Genomic DNA, 16,978 nt, shown 5'->3' on the forward strand with positions numbered 1-16,978 from the left:
GAGAGAGAGAGGGGGGGGGGGAGGCTGTAAACGTCTGAAAAGCCACTATCACTGACCGTCGCATTGCACATCCAGTTAATGCGACACGGCGTTGTGAGTATTATTTCTTGTTTTCTTTCTTCTAACAGACGTGTTTTTGTCTTTCAGCTGACCAGCTGGTGTTGTTGTGCATCCTTTATTAAACCGCGACACGCTAAGCTAGCTGGCTAGCTAGTTGTTGTTGTTGTTGTTGTTGTTGTTGTTGTGTGTGCTAGCGAGAGTAACGGGTAGGATAAAGACGCGAGCTTTACCTCCCCAAACTCTGCTTTTGTCTCTGTGTTTAATGATGGCGCACTCAGGCCCACACTACTGCTAACGCTAGCTGTAGGTGCACTGCTTATAACACTCAGATGGCGATGTCCGGACGCTAATGCACTTTTATTATCTTGCATTTAAAAAAAACAAAGCAACAACAACCCATGTTTTTGTTTTCTTGTCCAGCGTCGCTTACGTTTTTAGCGACATTCACACATTCAGTGCGATGTTTTGAGTTTTAACTCCACCAGGCGGAAGAGTCCCAGAAACAAAATCTTTTGTTTGCGTTTTGTTTCTGTGGGATTTTTCTTTTCTCCCTGCAGCAGTTATTAATATACATATTTATTTATTTAATAAGATATGTCAACCTCTTCCTCACAAACCGGTTGAGCTATTTTTTTTTCGCTGTTGAAAAAGATTGAGGTTAATCGCACTGCAGAGAGAGAGAGAGAGAGCACTGACTGCGTTGTTGGTCGACAAGTGGGAACAAAAGCTGGGGACGAATGCGCACACACACACACCGTGTTCACCCTTTATCTACCTCTCCCCTGTGTGTGTCATGAACGCTTTTTGACGCCATGTTATCTCACACACATGTGGACGGGAGCTGGATGTGAGAGAGGGGCTGACACTGGTTAATAAAGCTCGACAACGTTTCGGTGAAAAACGCTGTTGTTGTTTTGCTCCATCGTCACACGCAGTGCGAAGAAAGTGTTCCCGGCTGCTGATTGGCTGCTGCTGCTGGCAACTGCAACACGTGACCAGGGGGAGAGCTGATTGGCTTCATCAGGTGTCAGTTATTAGTGTGTGCGGTGTGTACATCACTGCATGTACACACCTGACTGATATAGAAACACCTGTGTGATGTGAAGCAACGTTACAGCTATATTAAACCGCTTCATTTATTTCAGTTGCTGTGGTGGAAGAAGTAGAAATAACTGTCTTGTGATTCAAAACTGACCTGAAATCAAATTATACTTAATGTACCAAAAGGAAAAGCACTTATTATACACATTTCAGAATCGCATTATATTAATATATTATGATTATTGATGCATTAATGTGTACATCTCCTTAATGTTGCAGCTTTTAAAGGTGGAGCTAATATGAATTACTTTATATATTGCTGAGCAGCATGTGAATTCCCCCCCAGGATCAATGAAGCCTTATTTTAATTGATAATAAAACAGCATAATTTATTTGTCTATTATATTTTGTTATTGTTAAATTGAATCTGTAAGGTAACTAAAGGTATTTCAATACTGTAGTGCAGTGAAAAGTGTAGTGTTTTTCTCTGAATTAAAGTGGAGTGGATGTATAAAGTAGTAAAAAATGTAAATATTGTAAGTACCTAAACATAGTATTTGAGTAAATGTACTTAGTTACCTTCCACCACTGGTGAGTTGTTTCTGAAAAAAGAGTTTAATAGAACCACAGAACTGATGATTATTGTCAATTTATTCTGCAAATAATTATTTTAAACTGTATGAAAATAGTGAGAATGCACATTGCAACTTCCTGAATCCTGAAGAAAATATCATCAAATTGCTTGTTCTCTCCCATCAGTCCAAAACTGAGTTTGCTGTCACACAAGACAAAGAAAAAGTAGCAGCTCTTCACAACTGAACAGCTGGAACCATTTATTATCTACATGATGGCAAATCCTAAAGACTATGGCTGCAACTAACAGTTATCAATCTACAAGTTAAATTATCTACTGTTCATTAATAGTGTTATATAATGTAAGAAAATACCCATTTTTGTTTCTCCCTGTCCATTATGGCATCTTCAGACATCTTATTCTCTCCTACTATCATTCCAATCCAATTAGTTTGATATATGACAAAGAAAAGCAGCGGATACTCACATTTCAGAAGCTGGAACCAGTGATTTTTGGCTTTAAAAAGACTTCAGCTCCGGTTGAATGCACGCCTCTGTGACACAGTGTTGACAGCAGTTAACAGCAGTCTGTGGCCTTGTTGGCAGCCCTGTGATCCTATCATTCTCATTACACATCAGGAGAAAAAAAAACGGATAAAATGTTTGCTCTCTTAAAGATATGTTCAGACTGAAAGCAAAGGGAACTTTGGATGCAAGGTCATTGCTTTTAAAGTTAAAGTTGCAGGTTCATTTTAGGTGCCACAAATTGAGTGAAAGACAATGAATTAAGCTAAAAAAAAAACCACATTTATCCAAAACTGCATGAGCTCTTTTCATGAATATGCAGACAATAGGAGCTGAAGTCAGGGGAGGAGAATCAGAGAAACAACTGGAGGGCTGGTGAATTCTGAAAATCTGAGCTGTTTCACACAAACGCACTCGCATGGAGTCGGTTCCTGTTGTTAGCCTTCTGTCACATCCCATGGCTGATTGTGGCTAATTAACACAATCCAGTGGTCAAACTTGCATAAATAAAGAGAAATGTGTGGAGTCAGAAGAAAGGCCGCACTGTTACTTAAATCAAACTTAATTATCCACTACTCAGCATGAACATGTTCAGAGGACTGCTTGGTAGTCTTTCTGAGGATGGTACTAGAGGAACGGTCGTAACGGTGAAAAGATATCTTGTGTAGAAATGAAAGAATAAGTCTTGATGATATTGACATTAACATTGCCCAAAACTGTATAACTGGAGAGGAAGACACACATCTGTAATGGCAAAATATTTTTTTAAAAACAGAAATCAGTCATATACAGTGAATTAAAAAGAAATCCCGTTCTCACAGGGTTGGATATTCAGTTGAATTGTACCAGTGGGTTAGACAGTACAAAGATTTTCAACAACATGGAGGCTACATCAAATAAAAATAATCATTAACTAACAGCGGAACTGACAGAAAGCAGAGCTGTAAATGGAGGATATGCCTCTCCCTCGTATTCATCGGGGGTGGCAGAAGTGCACGCATGATTAACACATTACTTGTGTGATAAAAAACTAAAGTGGTTCAACTACTTTGCTAAAAAAAGAAAAGAAAGTACAGGCTCTGAAATGTACTCAAAGTAAAACACACTCACTACCAGCTGTTAAAAGTAATTAAGTACTATCTGCCTGTTTTGAAAACGAGACTAAAGTAGAGATATTTGTGTAAAAATGTAGGAGGAAAAGTAAAAAGTTGTAAGTAGTTGTAAAAGTAAAGTACAGATATGTGAAAAAAGCTACTTAAGTACAGTTATAAGTATGATACTGTAACATGTGTATTACTATTGTATACGAAGACAGTGACCTGAGAGGTCAAACCAAACTTCTTCCTATGGGGAGCGTAAACCTGCTACAGTGACTATCTTCCCTTTTAGAAAACATAATGAGAGGTTATATGTAGAAGTTTGTCCTGGGGTTGACGCTAGAGGAGGGGTCAGTAGGTCATTAAAGCCCAAAAGATCTATCATCGTATCCCACTTTAAATATTCTGAGGTAGGATTTGTAAAACTGGACATTTCAGTGGTGCTAGAAAAGTCATGATCATTTATCTTCCATGTGCCATGGGTATCCACAGCACATTTAACAGGAAGTGGGTAATTAGTGTTTGAGGTATCTTGTCATGAAAGAAAATGTCGGACAAGTGGAAAATGTGACCTGCTGGTGCCACTAGATGAGGACTTGGGCAGTCATCAGATTAATTTGGACCAACATACAGACTGACCAACCAACATCCCCAGAGCCATGCCATTAGCAGTCTTTTATTTAAATTATTTTAATCTCACTCAGTGTGGAGAGAAACACAGCACAGTCCCTACTACTGAATTTGGGGCAAATTGCCCGCACATCGGCCCCAAGAAACGTAAATTTACAGGCAAAATTTGTATATTCGCAAGTCGTATGGAAACAGTATGAAAATGATTAATATAAGATGTCTTTGCAGCTTTGAAACTCAAGTCATCACTCATTACAAATGTTGTAATCTGTCATTATAGCATCACAAATGAATGTATGCAAATGTGAGACTTGTGACTGTAGATTTATTTTAAGATTTATTGATACATGTGATTAGTTTCCACTAATACAAATGACACTGAGCTCTGGTATTTTGCCACAGATGTATATAAAAAAAAAAAACAGAGCTGCAAATTAGCTGATAAAATGTCTGAATTTAAAGTGTAAATGCTGGTTGTCATGATGGTCATCAGTTTACCTCCCACTGTCTGTGGATCAGCAGTGCGTACAGCTCCGTTTGCTGCCTAGACAGGCCTTTAGTATTTAGTTACAGCACTAGAGTTGATCTTTAGCTGCCAGAGGATCGCTTACATGTTTTGTCATTCTGCATGGTTCAGCGAGTTGTCCCTAACCGGGTCACAGCAGCCCGTCATGACCTGGGATGGTGTTGATGCATTTTCCATACACACCGGGGGTCAACCCAGGACACCCAGTGTGTGTTTACCACTGGACTCACATTTATAGAGGCCTTTTTTCTGTACAGGGCTAGCTTCACTATAGCAACAAATGTTATTTCCTACCTGGTCCTTTTTTATTTGTGTTAAAGGAGTGGGTGAATAATGACCCCTGTTTCAAGACTTATCAGTGGTACGACTGTACAGCAGTACCAAAAAAGCAATTTGCTAGAATACCTCCACTGACCCATTTTCCTAGATTTTCTTTCAACTGCAAGCAACTCAAAGGACTATGCAAAACAGAGAGGGTAGAGGGGGAAAATAGGATAAAAAATCCACTGCTGTACAATCAGTGATTCGGTGAGCGAATCAATGATTCTTTTTGCTTGTGAGAAAGAGCCAATGGAAAATTACCTTACCAGGCCTCCTACTACAAAGTCACCTCTGAATTTAATCTGTATTAGCTGAGTCAGATGTGGAGATGCTGAGGAGGCAGAGAGGGAATTCAAGACTTGTCTCCCTTGGCTCCATCTGCAGCTATACCCATTCAGTCTGTGCCACTGTGTGGTATTTTAGTTATCAAAGCCTCTATAAAATGTTTAAAGGCCACCATGTGTTAGGAATTTCCTTTTTCTTGCTTTAATGTGGTACTTAATAGTAGAAAATTGCATAGTAAAGCCAGTAAATAACCGCATGTAACATTTGATACTTCCAGGTTTTGTTAGATGTTAGAATTTGCTTCTATTATCACAAGCTGAATATTAGTTAGTTGGGCAAAACAAGATATTTGATCACCCCGTGCTCTGAGATACTGTGATAGACTTCACATTTTTCACACTTTTTGGGTCTATAAAAGACCAAACAGTTAATTGATTAATTGTGCCTGGTTACTTTGAATTATTTATCCATCAACAGTTTGTTGGATCAGTAGATGTTACAGAAACCTAATACTGTGACAATAAATATCCATATTGCATATAAAGTTACATGTCCCATGATTGCCCACCCCTAATGTCAGTGATCTATTATGTAACACCTATCCTCTGGGCATGGCAGGCTCCACTCATGTACTATAACACTTAGGCACACAGCTTTATTTAGGCGTGTGTTGTGACAGTATCCGAAACAGCAAGTGAATTCAGTTTGTCGCTAAAAATATTACAGCTGCAACTCGTGATTATTATTGATTAACCTGCCAATTATCTTCTTAATTAATGGTTCTGTCTTTTAAAATCTCAGAAATTATTTTTAAAAATGTTCATCACGTCTTCAAATGGCTTTTTTTGTCCAGCTAAAACCTAAAGATATCAGTCTACTTACTGTCATAGACCTCAAACTGAACCAACAAATGTACATGTAGGATATTTTCTTGTATTACATATATTGTAACACATTCTGAAAATAGTTCGTACTTCATTTTGTACAACCTCTTCAACATGTCGAATAGAGCTACGTAGTTGGCAGTGTATTTGCAGAAAAATCACTGATGTAACAAATTACATTCACAATGGCTCTTTTCCATGAAGTGTCCCAGTAAGCCAATGCTCGTGAGCCAGTTTGTGTTATGCTAGGGCCCTTGAACCTAAATTGAAGTAAGCCGTCATTATGGATATTAATTACACCTGTGCTCTCCCTGCTTCAAAATGTCAAAATGTCTGTTGTGAAAAAGGCTTGTATACGTTGAATAAGCGTAAACAACTTGGCAAGCATATGTTGTGTGTGTGTGTGTGTGTGTGTGTGTATATTCTGGGTATACTGTATTACTACGTGGAAATAGGACTTCTTGTAAACAAAACTGTGAAAAAAAGACAATCCCAGTTGTAGGTAGAAGAAGATTAATGAATCTTCACTTTTATTAGCATCTTAAATCTGCACTCTATACTTGTAGGTTTAACCAGACACTGTATTCCCTCAGAATGCCATAACGTGTTTATTTCATTTTTCTCAGGTCACTTGCTGCCTGAAAATGACCGTTGTCTGAGCTGACGTTTTGAGGAGTCACAAGCGGCAGCATCCTTCAGCTAAACGTTCATCTCCATGCCACTCTGAGGAGGAATCACTCATCCTGAGTACGAGTTCGGCCCTTGTGTTTCTCTTCTCTTTTCACCATGGGGGGAGCCGTGAGCGCTGGGGAGGACAATGATGACCTCATTGATAATCTGAAGGAGGCCCAGTATATTCGCACAGAAAAAGTTGAACAGGCTTTTCGGGCCATAGACCGAGGGGACTACTATCTGGACGGCTACCGGGACAGTGCCTACAAAGACTTGGCGTGGAAGCATGGCAACATACACTTGTCCGCTCCGTGTATATACTCTGAGGTGATGGAGGCCCTCAAACTGCAGCCAGCACTTTCTTTCCTCAATCTGGGCAGCGGAACCGGCTACCTGAGCACAATGGTTGGCCTTATTATAGGTGAGCATAGTGTACCCTTGTTTTCATGTGTGGGAAGAGGTCAGATGTTAAAATCTAGTTAAACAAATTTACAAAGAAAGTACAGTGTGTGCCTACAAATCAGCATTAATATTAGGACTGCAATTGTTATTTTCCTTTCCTGCTGATTATTTTCCTGGTTTATTTGATAATGGTTTGGTTTATAAAATGTGCCCATCACAATCTCCTAAAGCTCAAGGGACCATCTGCAAATAACTTGTTTTCTGTCCAAAACCCAAGAATCCAGTTTACGTTCACACAAAGCAAAGACAAACAACAAATCCTCCAATTTGGCATTTTTGCTATAGCAATGCTATGAAAATATTGTTCCTGTTGTGTTTCTCCAAGGGCCATTTGGTGTGAACCATGGAGTTGAGCTCCATAAGGACGTGGTTGAATATGCCAGAGAGAAACTGGATGATTTCATAAAGAATAGTGACAGCTTTGATAAGTAAGTACATATTTCAAAGGGATATTTCATTTAGGCAAATACGCTGATTTGCTTAGCTTAACATAAAGACTGGAGACGGGGAAACAGTTGGCCTGGCTCTGTCCAAAGGTTAACACACTCTGCCTACCAGCACCTTTAGCGCTCACTGATGTGATTATATATACACCGATCAGCCATAACATTATGACCACCTGGGCACACTGGTTTCATGCACTGTGTGTTCTGACACCTTTCTATCAGAACCAGCATTAACTTTTTCAGCAATTTGAGCGACAGTAGCTCGTTGTTGTGGGGCAGCCTTCTCGTGACACGTGAACCCTGTCTCCGGTTCACCACTTTTCCTTCCTTGAGCCACTTTTAATGGTACTGACCCCTGCAGACCGGGAACACCCCACAAGAGCTGCACTTTTGGAGATGCTCTGACCCAGTCGTCTAGCCATCACAATTTGTCCCTTGTCAAAGTCGCTCAAATCCTCACGCTGCCCATTTTTCCTGCTTCTAACACGTCAACTTTGACGACAAAATGTTCACTTGCTGCCTAACATATCCGATCCACTGACAGTTGCCATGATAACCAGATAATCAGTGTTTTTCACTTCACCACTTATAGTTATGGCTGATCTGTGTATATATGCTAAATCCCATTCATACTGTTCCCCCTGTTTCCAGTCTTTTTGCTAAGCTAAGCTTACTAGCTGCTGGCTGCAGACTTACATTTATCTGACAGATATGAAAGTGATATCAATTTCATCATCTAACTCTCGGTAAGAAAGCGAATAAGCGTATTTCCCAAAAAAACTATTCCTTCAACAAAACTGGATGTATTCAAACCACAGGCACTAGTAACAGTTTTACCTGCCAGTTACTGTCCTTAAGACTTTGTCTTGCAAATGAATGATTTCCATTGTTGTTTTGTGTATTTTATCCACCACACTTGTTATTTTTTTCACAGGTTTGAGTTCTGTGAACCCGTCTTTGTGGTGGGAAATTGCCTTGAAATCGCTACAGACAGCCACCAATACGATCGCATTTATTGTGGTGCAGGAGTGCAGAAAGACCATGAAAATTACATGAAAGTACTGCTCAAAATTGGAGGCATTCTGGTAATGCCTATAGAGGATCAGGTAAGTGCTACAAGCCATCAGAATCATACAGAATCAACACATCATGATTGCTATTCAAAATGCTAACACATGAGGGAAAACCAGGTAAAATAGCTTTGACCTACAAGACTGGTTATGCAACTCTTACATGCATTATTGAGCCACAACTGCCCCTGGATTTGAGCAGACGTGCAAGGGGCCCACAGGGCTGTATAAATACATGTTTAAAATGGTGGCTGTGTGAGTGTGAACAGACTGTGGGGCATATAAGAGGGCATTAAAAATACTTTGGGAAGTTGGTGGAGAAAACGTTTGGCAGGAACCTGAACCTTCTAGGAGGAGGGTAAAGATCTTGACAGATTCATAGTGGAGCATTTTAGCCAGTTTAAGGCTTTTAAGGGGAAAAGGAGCTTAAGTGAAGCAAAGAATGACTAAGATTAGATATTGTGACCCACAATCTGGATGTTTTATGTTGTCAGTTATTTAACTAAGGCCTGAGTGTATCTCAGATGTTAAGATGTTATGCTGTTTTTTTTTTTAAAGAAGGAAGAAGGCATTGGTAGGTACGAAAACAGCCTACACACTTATGAATCATGAGAAAATATTTAAACATGATTTTGATCAGAGATCTTTGTAAGAGCTAAACAGCATGAAAGCCATATTCACTGAAGCCATGTCCACACTAATGCGAATAATTTTCAAAATCTTTTCTCCCTCTTCTTTGTTGTAGCCTTTCATCAGCACAAAACCAGCGCTCTCAACCTTAAAAAAAAAAAAAAAAGCTTTTTAAAATTACTCTCCAGAGTGGACCACAGTGTAGTATGGGGGGAGAACAGAGCTTTTTTTGAAAATGCTGACATACCGTATGACTGAATATCTTCAAAGACATGGCTGGGTACTAATGTGAAGAAGCAACATTAAGAAACACGCTTTTTCATCTGTAACTGCATTTTTTGTGTTTTAAAACATAACATAGACATAAAAGGATCCCTATGCATCCGCTCAGGATCCTTGGTCAGTACATTGCATTTATGACCCTTAATCAAAATACTATTTTAAATATGCTCAGTATAAACAGAGAAAATGCAACCAGTTTCCTATATTGTGGCTATATTGAAAGAAAATTCTATGGAGACCTTGCGTAAGACAGTGAGTATTATCCTGTTGAATGAAGCGCATTAAAGATGCCTATGAATGGATGAACTTTTCATGACTTTAAGGCATGTACAGTAACTGCTGGTATTAATGGAAATGTTGTTTGCCACATGAATGCCCCTGAAACCATTACACCTCCCCCTACCAAGATATACACTCACTCACCACGCATGAGTCCATGGCCTTGTTTAATCGTGTTTTGATAACTGTCATACTGGGGACTGGTAGCTAATTACTTGTTATGGCCCAAGCGGACATTTTGATGATATGTCTAGTAGTGCTGAGCAATAGGACATTTTTTGGCTACTCTCTTGATTATTGAATAATTGTTGGAGGCATTTTTCAAGCAAAAATGACAAACGTTTAATGGCTCCAGCTTCTCAAATGTCAGAATTTTCTGCTTTTCCTTTTCTTTGTAATGTTTGTCTGACAAAACAAGATATTTGAAGACGTCACCTTGGGCTTTGGGGGAAATATGAAGGGAATTTTCACTCTTCTTTAAATGTTTCATGGGCCAAACAATGAATTGATTAATTTAGATTAATTAATTTGCACATTAATCGATTTAAGAAAGTTTTTAAGATGGTAGTTATTCCTTTAATACAGCTGGCAGTATTAGGCCACTGTAAGCAGTGCTGCAAATCATGAGGAGAACTGATTGATGGCAATATCAGATTTTTACAAAGGACTTTAAAACTTGAAAGTCTAATCCCAATGGATGAATTTAGACTTTTAATTTTGGGCCTTTTTAGAGATGTTTGTCCTTCTTTCTGGTGTTTGTGTGTGACTGGCTGTCTTTTTGGTACGTGTCTTATCTTTGTTCTTATTTCTTCTGTTGCACAAAAGAGATCTTGATCTCAATGAGACTACCTAATTGAATAAAGGTTCTAATATTATTTTATATGATTTTTGCATCAATGTGACTTTGATTTGTCAGGTGTTTTCTGGATAATTCAAAAATAGGCATTTCTGTTTTATCCAGTAACAACTTCTCTGATTTCCCAGGGAGAAAAATATGACATGAAAAATAAATATTGTGATATAAATGATATAATTTAAGTTGCTTTGATAAAGTCTGTGACTCATTGTTTGGTCACATGTTTATATTTTACCTCAGCAACTTCCCTGTCTTGTTGATGCTGTTAGATGGATCTTTAAGCCCATTGGCTGTAATCTGTTTACATACATATAAGTGTGGAAGTGGAGCTAATGTTTTATGCACTCATTTGATATAGCAGCACATATGCAAATGTAAAGAAGAGCCTATTTTTCTCCAGGCACATGGTATACATTTCTCTGGGTACACAGGGTATGTACATCTGCCAGCGATAACAAACACCTGGAATTTGAAGCGAGATCATTAGACGTGTGAATTTTATTTAATAAGCGAATACTGTGTATATATATGCAGAGATAATTGCAACAGTGTAGAGTAGACACATTCCCATAGGAATAATCTCTGTTCAGGTGGCAAATATACAAAAATGCCCAATAAGCAACAACAGAAGGGCAAAAAGTATCCACCAGCCTGAAAAGAAAAATATATATATATATTGAAGAAACTGTGCTGTTTTAGGCCCTTAGTCCTTGCTCCCTAATGCTATACTGTAATTCATATTTTATAAGGGTTCAGTGTTGAGTTCAGGTTTTGTCTCTTTATGCAGCTGACCCAGATAACCAGGACTGGCCAGTGCACATGGGAGAGCAAAAACATCTTGGCGGTGTCCTTTGCCCCCTTGGTCCAGCAGAGCAGAGCTGATGGAGAGAAGCCTGACACTGTCCAGCTGCGTGAGTCCTCAACAAAACAAACAAAAAAACCCCTCAGATTCTTTGTTATTAAGCCTAACTGGTCTTGAAGTGCAAAGCAGGCAATATTTTAAAGTCAAGACCGTACATTCAAAGTGATGTGATGAGAAGTTTCCTGCAGCAATATTTGCTTTGACACATGAAGCTCGCCTTGCAGCTGCTCCAAGGAGCCAGTTATTTTCTTTATTTATTTTTTTCTTTCCTTTATATACCGAGACACAGTTTCTTTTTGATGGGCTCACTTGTTTATGCTGACCTAGTTGAATGGCTGGTGCAGTTGTATGGATTATTCTCATTTTTGTGGCACATTGGCCTGAAGGACTGTGTCATCTCTCTTTGTCCTCAGCCCCAGTGACTGTCCGCAGCCTTCAGGATCTGTCTCGGATCTACATACGCCGCACCCTCAGAAACCTGGCCAACGAGGACAGTCAGGGGAAGGAGACGGTGCAAAGAGTTCCTCAGAAGCGCAAACGCAGGCGCTGCCGACGGCGACGCATCAACACCTACGTTTTTGTAGGCAACCAGCTGATCCCCCAAATGGTAGAGAGCGAGGAGGAGGAGCACCCAGAGGAAGCACACAAGGAAGTGGAGGAGGAGGAAGAAAGAGACATTGGCGACATTGAAATCCTCAAGCAAGTGAACGTGTTGAGAGACCAAATAATGGCGTTACCACTGCCTGAGTCACTGAAAGCATATTTGCTGTATTACAGAGAGAAATGACTGATTCATTCAATATCCACTCTTAATGGGTGCAGCGCCTGCTGAAATGCTTTTCTTCACCCTTTTCAGTACAAATGTAGCATTATTTCCATTAAATCTTGATGGCAAAACTGTAACAGAAAGATACGTCATAGATAATATTGGATAATAATGTTATGATTGTCATGAGTTGTTTGTTGACATTTTCTTTTGATTTGTATATCGAAAACAAAAAACAATGTAAAAAGTATACTAAATGAACATAGTTTCACAAACCCGTTTTGAGATTCAGATTTTATCACAATGTCAGGATTTCTGCAGAAGTGTGCAGATTGAAAATTGTATAAAAAAAAAACAAAGTTCTTACTATATTTGTTAAAATATGATCATGCTAAGAAGACTTTTATTGCAGCTTTTTTAGAAGCTTTGACTTACTCTCGGTGTCAGATGATTTAATGATACTGAATGGAGCAAATGACACTGAAAGGCAAATAAGGCCACAACCTCCCATTTTCAGTTCAAGAGTAAGACGTTCTTGCATAATCATGAACGGGACACTTACGTCATTACTCTTCTTGATATTTCATTTTCAGTCAATGTGTTTTGTACCTTCCTATTACAAGAGATCATGGAGAGACTAGATTGGTTCATAATTTTTTCTACAGGGCACCTTTTTAATGTAACTTTTTCTACAGGGTGCTTACATACTTCTGTTTCCTCACTTTGAGTAGCTGACATCCTACTTGATATGATACGGTGTTGTAAGCCCTCCCCTCCATGGTTTTCCTTTCCATTGTTGATGCAAATAGTATATTATTTTGATTAATCATATCAGAGGTTTAAAATAAGATAACGCTGATGACGGGTGTTCAATGGTGGTTCGCTTTTTTCTTCTTTATTTTTGGAGGGAACTGGTTAAGGGGAGATGTTAGTCAATAATGAGTACATGCATGAATATACTGTAAATGTGTTGGGTGTTCCTGACTTTGCTTCACATCTTATGATTGATCACTGGAGGTGATGTCCCAGGTGATTAAGTCCGAAAATAGAATTAAAAAAAAAAAGGATTTAAAGAATATTAATCAATTAGATGGCCTTTAGACAAATCTCAAATTCTGTATAGTACTGCGTTTTGTTGGTTGTTTTTTTTTTTTAATCAACAACAATGCAAACTAGAATCGCTGAGGATTTTGAAGCCTTTTGTATCCTGGACTTGTAGACGTGTCCAGCAAAGCACCTTATTCTGCAGTCCTCAAGTGAAAAAAAAAAAGGTGCCATTTTTTGGCTTAATTTGTATCGTGGACTGGACTTGTAATGTAAATCCTGTTTAATCAAAGTACAATTTTGCTTGCGGAACTTCCCTGATAGTGATGGCTTCTAAGTGCCAACGTAACCCATCACATTAGGACTTCTGTGAGTTTGCTGGCACAGTAAATTTACCCAAACAAATGTCATATTTATACAAAAACATTCCACAGTGAAAAAAAAAGAAAAACAGCACATCACTGATAGACGCCACACACTTTTTTTCTTCATGCTTTTACAGTCATCTTACTTTGAATGCATAATTTAGTATTCCAAAAGCTGAGTTGAATGTTGTTGATATTAATTCTATTCAATATAAAAGTGATATATATGTATTGTTATCATATGATTCTGCATACAGTTTAATTTGCATTTGGTTTGTTGTAGCACCCTCTTGCTGTACTGTATCTTGACACTGGGAACTCGTAGATCAAAACTCCACTGCTGTCTGTTAAATAGATAAGATATATTAGTGCTATAGGTCTTCATTTTGTTCTGGTGTAATGAAAAATATTTTGTTTGAAAACAGGGGTGATTATTCTATTAGTAGTTTTGTGTGTGAAGAGTTAACATTTATTTTCTGTAAGTTTTTTTTTTTTTTTACATTCATCAGAAAGCTTTGCAAGTAAGCAATAATGGAATAATTTTTCAGCTTATAATTACCAATAACAACATAGTCCCATTTGATTTGTGTAGTATCCATTAAAATTCACATGACCAATTACAGGCATGTGACAGTTTATATACCATTATCTAAAATGTAATTGCTAATTAGAGAGCACATTAAGTATTGAAAGCAGGGGACCTACAACCTCGACTCTCAGGTCACGCCTTGCACCAAAGTTAATGGGACTGCTGTGATTACGTTTAATGTGGACGAGAGCCGGCTACAAAAATGGCACCCAGTAAAGACCAAGTCAAAACCAATTCTGTGCTTTTATATTAAGTTAATTTGTCAAGAGCCAAAACAGTTCTGTTACTGTTTATCAGGCCCAGGTTAATTTCTCATAGTGTGTGCAGTTCATTCTGAAAATGTGTTGTTTCTCCGTAAATGTTTGGCACAAAAATAAAGGTCACAATCACATTACGTCTCTTCTAATCATTGTAACTGCTCTTTTTAGTGTCTTGTTTGGTTTCTCGAGTATGTCCGACGTGCGAAGGAGATGTCATTGCAAGCAGATTTGAAGGAGAAACAGTAGTAAAAGTCCCACTCTGGTATCCCTAGCACGCTTGTGATGACCTTTTTTTTGTTTTTGTCACTGCCACTTTGAATTGATAACATAGCGACAGGCTTTCTTTCTGTTTCATCTTTGGCTTTTTTTTAATGGCAGGCTGTGTGAATGTAATGATCAAATAAACTTCAGTTGCATCTCTTGTAGTTACTTGGAGCAGCTTTAAATTCCTCATCTAATAACCAAAAACAAGTAAACTTGCACATAAAATCTGAGACTGTACGCATTATGAATTTATACTATAATATACTTGATGTCTGATAGAACTCGCCAACCTTTGTCTGCAGGAAACACAGAGGTATTATGGGTGCAAGAGGTGTGTTTTGATGGGGGTTTTAAACCTCATATCTACTGAAATATATAATTTCATTTGATAGGATATGAAATTGTAAAGCTGTTGTTTCAGACTGGGAATTTGCTGAACTTGTTTTGATCCAAGTACAAGCAGTTTTACTAGATTTAGTTACACGCTGCAGTAGTAATAAATAAACTACAGCTGTTGCTTGGTAAGACAAGCAGACACAAATAAACTTATTTAAACATAGAACTCAAGAGACTATCTCTTACAAATCTATTGTATAATATTCCCTTAAAGGTCAACTTGGGAGGATCTATTGGCAGAAATGGATTATAACATTCATAGTTATGTTTTCATTAGTGTAACATGGCCCTGAATATAGGAATCATGTTTTTGTTACCTTATACATTTTTATCCACAGACGCCGCAGGTTGCCTCCCATTAAGTCTGCCATATTGAACCGCCATTTTTCTACAGTAGCCTAGAAAGGACAACTAAAACAGTGGCTCGAGATGGGCTTTTTGTGCGAGTTTCACAGCCATCATAGTTTCTCCTTCACACTTCACACCCCATTCTCATTCCCAGGTTGTCAAATACAGATGCCAGCGGTGTTCAGTTCCTCTAGATGCCGCTAAATCCTACACACTGGTCCTTTAACATTCGTTAACATCCTGTCCCCAGTCCTTGCCTGCAGAAAACAGAGAGATAACATAGGTACAAGATTTATGTTTTGATCTAAATAGAAACTGCTTTGTAAAACTGTTTTTTCAACCTTGAAGTCATTTGAAAATATTTTATTTTATAAGGCTTCTGTTTCTTACTAGGAATTCTCTAAACTTTAGGTGCATTTTAGCGGATTTCTACTGCACTCTTATGAAGTTGAAGGACTCACAAAGTGACAGATTTAAAAAGAATTGTCAAAATTGGAACAGCAGAGGAAGAAATATCCTGAGTTTTAGTCTCTAGTGTGGGTGAAACTCCAGCAAGCCCAGGCAAAGATGACCCTGATGACATCTGAACATTATACATAATGTATTAACAATATATGATCCACATATACTTGACTAATAAGTGCACTTGACTGAAAACCTCTTAAGTTGTGTGTAGTACACTTAAAATGGATTATATTACCTGAGATCTATGAATACATACACATTTCATATTCCCAAAATACTTTTGTAGGCTATAATTTATGTATGTGAATATCATACCTGAAATACTTATTTAAGTAGATTTAAATAGTGTATGTTTATACTGAGTAGAAGAAATTGTATTTCAATTACAATTAAGTAAGTACTGCTTACATGTCATTAAAAGAATACTTCACCATTTTAGGAAATATGCTCACAGTACTCACTTTATGGTCGAGAGTTAGATGAGAAGATTTATAGCACTCTCAGTGTCTGTGCTGTAATTGTGAACCTAATGCAATAGGCTGGGGAGCTTAGCTTAGCTTAGCTTAGCTTAAAGAGTGCAAACAAGGAAAACCGCTAGCAAATTGATGTTTTTATGTTGGTTTTGATGCAGATAAAACAGAGCAATAAGGTGTTAATTATTGATCTTGAGAAGCGCTGGTAGGTAGGTTTCGTTATCTTCGGACAGGGCCAGAAGGGCCAAAGCATATTTCTCAAACTGTCAAACTATTCCTGAGCAGTCAAGTATATTTTAAGCTGCTTACATATCATTAATACACCAAGTGCAAAATTAGTATGCCGAAAAAATAGCAGAAATCATAGCACATTTTTGAGTACAACCAAAATGCATTTTTAACACGCAAAGAATATTTAACTAAGATCTGAGAATGTGATTCGAGTACTCAATCAGTGGAATACATGAAAAATAAAACCGACCACCAGTGAGCCATGTTATAAAAGTT

At 38.2% G+C, this 16,978-nt stretch overlaps 1 protein-coding gene across 1 annotated transcript; it reads left to right on the forward strand.

Annotated features, from left to right (window-relative positions):
• Positions 1-14,656, forward strand: pcmtd1 (protein-L-isoaspartate (D-aspartate) O-methyltransferase domain containing 1). The gene is made up of 6 exons (XM_035670278.1): positions 1-93; positions 6,569-7,035; positions 7,402-7,504; positions 8,457-8,628; positions 11,427-11,550; positions 11,915-14,656. The coding sequence occupies exons 2-6, from the start codon at positions 6,729-6,731 to the stop codon at positions 12,286-12,288; spliced, it is 1,080 nt and encodes a 359-aa protein (XP_035526171.1). The 5' UTR covers positions 1-93; positions 6,569-6,728; the 3' UTR covers positions 12,289-14,656.
• Positions 14,657-16,978: the final 2,322 nt, after the last annotated feature.

The sequence above is a fragment of the Morone saxatilis genome, unplaced genomic scaffold (assembly GCF_004916995.1).
Source record: "Morone saxatilis isolate NCDOM2014 unplaced genomic scaffold, NCSU_SB_2.0 Contig23, whole genome shotgun sequence".
NCBI lineage: Eukaryota > Metazoa > Chordata > Actinopteri > Moronidae > Morone > Morone saxatilis.

Bases quoted from the DNA above. Each gene is read 5' to 3' on its own strand.
- pcmtd1 (XM_035670278.1), top strand. From the start codon at position 6,729: ATGGGGGGAGCCGTGAGCGCTGGGGAGGACAATGATGACCTCATTGAT. The intron at 8,629-11,426 runs GTAAGTGCTACA...CTCTTTATGCAG, and splicing joins TAATGCCTATAGAGGATCAG to CTGACCCAGATAACCAGGAC. The intron at 11,551-11,914 runs GTGAGTCCTCAA...CTTTGTCCTCAG, and splicing joins GCCTGACACTGTCCAGCTGC to CCCCAGTGACTGTCCGCAGC.